Here is a 5,263-nt window from a genome sequence, read left to right on the forward strand (position 1 = left end):
CACATATATACAATCTGTCTGAAGTTGGCTCTCACAATACACAACTTTATTGAGTGAATGCTTTTGATATTTCGACTTGTTAAAACGATGCATTCACGTTTTTTATTGCCGATTAATATTTTTTTATGAATAAAACATTTTTTTTAAAACATTGGCAATCATAATATTCATTAAATTAACCACTAGAAACATATTTGTGGATTCATTTCGTTTTGATATTAGAATAGTAATCGATACGAAAGTAGATGGCGGTAGGATGTAAAAATCTTTTTGCAAAAGTGACATTTCAGTACAAAATACGTTTTGATATTCCTACCCGATTACTCTCATCCGAAAATAAGTTTAACTGAACATTGTTGTAACATATATAATCTATTCCAGTGCAAACTTTTGTACTTGCATCTCCTGGAAAGAATTCATTGATTCATTTAGTTCTTGCAATTGAATATTGTGATAGAGACATGCTTTTATGGGCTGGTCTAAGGTACATTTAAATATTAAATCTCTTAACTATTTTCAGTCCCATTATTTGGGGGTTGGTTCGATAAATCTTACTTGGCATCGAAAATTTCACGCATCCGCACTTCATGTATGTCACATTTGCCAAACACTCGGCTTCACATTTACTCTCCGAATAAACTTTGAAGATTCGCAACTGACGCTCGGATTCATAGAAGCATTTCCATTGGTTTGGTTCGTAATTCCGTAAATCATCTGAGGTGGTTGTCACCTTTGGTTTGATTGCAATATGTGTTGTTTCAGAAAGAGGCACTTCGATGTAATTTCGTGACATTTCTATTTCTTCGCCTGGTGTTCGCAGTATCACTCTGAATCCAGTTAAGAAACCATTGCAATGATGCATAGGGTTTCGGATGGAACACAAGAGAGAAATATGAAGAGCGTTCTGACTACCCGTATGAAGAACACGCAACGGATATTCATCTCCAATTAATTTGTTTTTGTAGCCATCTTCCAAATTCCAGCCAAGAATGTTGGGATTATTTTTAACAATCTTCATTTCGGGAGCCATTCTGAATGAATAATGTTTAAATGGAATTAATTCTAGAAAAACATTATTGTGTAATTTCTGTACTCGTCTGTGAATATCTCGTGTGAATTGAGGGCATTGAAAGTGAAGCAAAAACCATGCTCAGTGAAAACGGGCACAATCAATCATCTGACCTTGCCATTTGCAACTATAAAATGTCTCATTAAATTGTGGTGCTGTATCCATAATTGTATCGCAAATTGTCATATTTGTTGCTTCATACAGTGGTGTCTAAAAATTGATGGAATTATTTTCTCTCTTTTTTTAATTAAAATCTCCGACATCAATACTCACGCCATCTGTTAAAATATGTTTGATAAACATAATGTAGAGTGCTGGGCATAGATGTAGTAGAGAATTAAACCGCGCTAATCTGACCATGAGTGATAATAAAAATAAATACTTTTTAGAATTGAAACATTTTATGGAAGAATTGATTCGGCGAGAATAAATGGGGGAATATAGAAACTTTTTGAGGTTTCACTTTTTCAGCATGCATATTTCAAAGTTCGTTTCTGTATTACCACTTCTATTCCCATGGACTCAATTTATCTATAGTTACTATTTCGTACGTAACACTGAACGTAACGCATTTTTATCACCCACATATATTTGTTTTGTAATAAAAAAAAAAATGTTGATAATCGATTAATGTGAAAAAGTTAATGTTACTAGTTTAGGTTATGCATATTTTACTTTGCAATAGTTGGTTTTTCGTCACCCAAATCCTTGTACCAGTGGTATTTGCGTAATGTAGCTTTATTTTGGTTACAGATGGTGACCGACGAAATGGGATGGACGAAATTGGTATTGGGTTCTCGGCAAAGCTCATAGTCACCGGATGTTCATGTCATTTTATCCAAAAGTTGTTGGCCATTACACTGAACAACCCAAGTGATAAAACGATCGAAATAAGCCACAACAATCTATGACGAATTATTTATAGTTTTGAAATATAAACTAAACAATTTCATACAAAATACAAGCACACACCTTTCGCTCCAGTGAAGTCCTTCTTTGGTAAAATATTTAAAACCATGAATAGTGCTTTTGTTACAATAGATCTTGAAAAATTCCTTTAACCTAGGACTAAACTGAACCATTTCTCGAAATGAATTTAGATATTGAGTCATTTTACTTTTGAATTGCGACCGATTGGCTAATTTACACTTCATGATTTTTCGAATCATTTTACAACAAGATGATTTATTAAAGAATTTTTATGAAATTGATACAATAACAGTCTTCCTCGTTCAAAGTTCTTTCTCGTATTGTTATAAATATATCGTGGTAGCACGAATTCAAAGGCTTAGATTTAATTTGTTAATCGAATATGATCGATATGTTGCATGACATAATACATCAATGTGAATTTGCATTTGTAGAAACGAAATTAATTACGATAATTAAATTAATCCGAATAATGGCGATTTTGAAAATGGAATTAGTTTCCAACAATATTATAATTTTCATAGAACTGTGGATTAGAAAAATGAAATCAAATCGTGTGATGAAAAGCTCTGGTTAATTGAATTAAAAACTTTTCATATCTACTACCACCAAAGTGAGTCTATACTTTACTGCAACGAATAATGAACGTTGTATAGAAATTTCAGGGACTAACATTGCCTCCAGTTGGTGTATAGTCAACTGTTTCTCCATTATGTATGTGTTTTAGCTAAATGAGTCCAAAATTAGTGCATATACAAACCAAATTTAACTTTATTTCATACGCACAGTAGATGGCACCCGAATAAAGACTTCTATTCCTATGCTTTGAGGCTGGTTATTGTTATGATGAAATGGGTTAATTTTTTTCTCATTAGATCCATCGCATTCGAAATCAATACGCGCAGAATAATGTCTAGTAAGCATAAAAAATATTGAAATTATGAATTTGCATTGTTTCGTAAAATGACGGTATGCAGAATGTGAAAGCGCCATATCATGTTCAATAGCTATTCTCTACCACCGAATCCTTCTGATGCACATAATGGCAAAACGAAAGAGTGTGGATAAATAAAATGGATCACAATACACTGTAGAGCTGCATGAAAATATTATTAATGTACGAAGCGACCATTTTCGTAGAATCGCCAGTTCCTTATTCTATGCGTGTTTGTATGTGATAAAGAGAGAAAGAGAATCTTTCCGTTTCGTTTAACAAAATGTCATTGAAAATGAAAAGCAAAAAAAAAGCCTAATAATAATAACGAACATGTGTACGCATTGCACATGCTACTATTGAGAAAGAATTATTTCAATAACCTCGCAGCGATCTCTCTTCACATCCATGGAAATGTTTGAGCGCAACAATACACACAGCCCAAGAAGCGGAAAAATAAATTTCACTTTGACTACCAGCAGACGGTATAATAATGTTGTTGGCAAAATATTTTGAGGCGATTTGTTTCTAACAGCATTTCTATCTTGCATTCTCTCTTTGGTTCTCCCCAACGGTTGTTCGCTTGTGGTTCCTCTCTTTCTATCTCTTCTTCGCTTCGTTCGTTCTTTCTGTGTTTGGGATTTTGAGCGGCCTGAATATCTGTGATGCTTTATCTGCGTCGTTTGGTTTTCATTAAAACCGAAAATAACGGTCGCCCGACCAAAATCACCGTGCTCAGATGCGAATGAAATGTATTTCGTATTTGTTTGCTGAAGAGAAAAAAAAATGCTCAAATTAAGCAGAAAAAAACTGAGCGACAACGTATATAAACAAAGGGGAGTAGCAAAAAAATTGCACTAACAACGACTGTAAATAGATAAGATAATGTAGACACTGGACTTATTTGTTTTTATTTTGGTTTTTTTAAATGTATTTCATTCGAGCGCGCTCACCCAAAGTAATATGTGAACAAAAACGGGAGAAAAAAAATAGCAAATAAGACATAACAAAAAAAATGCACGTGTAAGAAATACTATTTTTAAAGAATATTCGAGTGTTGAAATTTTTAAAAAATGTGCCCATGGAAGATTGCTGTTAATTCCATCAGTTATGTGGATGTATCGTTTTGGATTATCGGCAGCGTCGAGACGGAATAAATGATAACACATACTCATCCTCACTTATAATCTCGTAAAAACTCGAGCTCGTGTGCAAAAATGCAATCGAAACAAAACGAGACGGAAGAAAGACGTGAGAACAAAGCATAATGTTCAAAACACTTTTAACCAGATAATTTGTTATGACAGTCGGTGAATAAATTTCCATTTTGAATGGTCGATGAACTTTTGCCGACGACCCATTCGATTTTCATCACTTTCATTCGGTTTGCAACGAAAGGAGAAGGAAAAAAAAGTAGCTGTAATCGCATTCAATTTTAAAGTGGAATATCGTTCATTTGGGTGACATCCAAATGATTTATACATTGAGTTTTCGACTTTCGCCTGGACACCAAATGTCTGACACAAGTGTCAATGATGTAAAGTGCATCCGATGCCAATCGATTCATCAATTTATAGGCACTCACGGCTTTTGCCCATCTTCGGCTCTTCCATCGTCCTTTACCACGTTCAACGCCAAAGTCCAGTTAAGAGGTATCATTGCTCGTTACGTTCATTTTTTTATTTGTGGATGGGGCGGCAATTGTACATTCTATTTGGAACATTCAACATTCATACGCTATGATTTATTTACATTGTACAACCTATTGAAAAGTAAACACAACGCGCAAATGTTTTGGCGCGCGACAATATAAAACAAAACACACACAAAAAATTGTGGAGCTTGTCGACGATGAATGGTGTGTTTATACATCGGTAATTGATCGGCTGTCAAGATGGATTTTGTGTCAAACGGTCGCATTACAACGTTTTTTGACGCGTAATTTGTGTGCATTTTGCAATTTATTGTTGATTGCCGCCGTTCTTGGTACTACTTACGTTCGCCTGGTATGCAAATACAACGAATAATAAACGAAAAAAAAAAACCAAATATGTCGGAGAAAATTTCTGCTTCGATGCTTCATCTTTTAACATTAAATATATGCTTGTGCGATTTGGTGGTTGGGTTGTTTGTCTTTGCTTTTTCATTTTACTAAAATACGGTGCGTACTCTACGTGTGCTCTTTCTCTTCATCTGGGGTTACCATTGACTCTGACTGGCTCTTCTGATCGCTCGTTTCTCTCTTTCGCAGACTCATTCACTTCAAATATTATTCCTATTTTTCCTCTCATTGTTGCTGATATACGATTCACAAAAATGTTGCCGACGTG

General features: G+C 34.5%; 1 protein-coding gene across 1 annotated transcript; it reads right to left on the reverse strand.

Annotated features, from left to right (window-relative positions):
* Nucleotides 1–159: 159 nt before the first annotated feature.
* Nucleotides 160–1,498, reverse strand: LOC116342715 (pickpocket protein 28-like). Its single transcript, XM_031770430.1, has 4 exons — nucleotides 1,343–1,498; nucleotides 1,094–1,279; nucleotides 556–1,031; nucleotides 160–405 (listed from the first exon to the last, which is right to left on the reverse strand). The coding sequence occupies exons 3-4, from the start codon at nucleotides 1,028–1,030 to the stop codon at nucleotides 287–289; spliced, it is 594 nt and encodes a 197-aa protein (XP_031626290.1). The 5' UTR covers nucleotide 1,031; nucleotides 1,094–1,279; nucleotides 1,343–1,498; the 3' UTR covers nucleotides 160–286.
* Nucleotides 1,499–5,263: the final 3,765 nt, after the last annotated feature.

This window comes from Contarinia nasturtii, unplaced genomic scaffold, assembly GCF_009176525.2.
Source record: "Contarinia nasturtii isolate CC-2019 unplaced genomic scaffold, AAFC_CNas_1.1 Cnas_scaffold_910, whole genome shotgun sequence".
Taxonomy (NCBI): Eukaryota; Metazoa; Arthropoda; class Insecta; order Diptera; family Cecidomyiidae; genus Contarinia; species Contarinia nasturtii.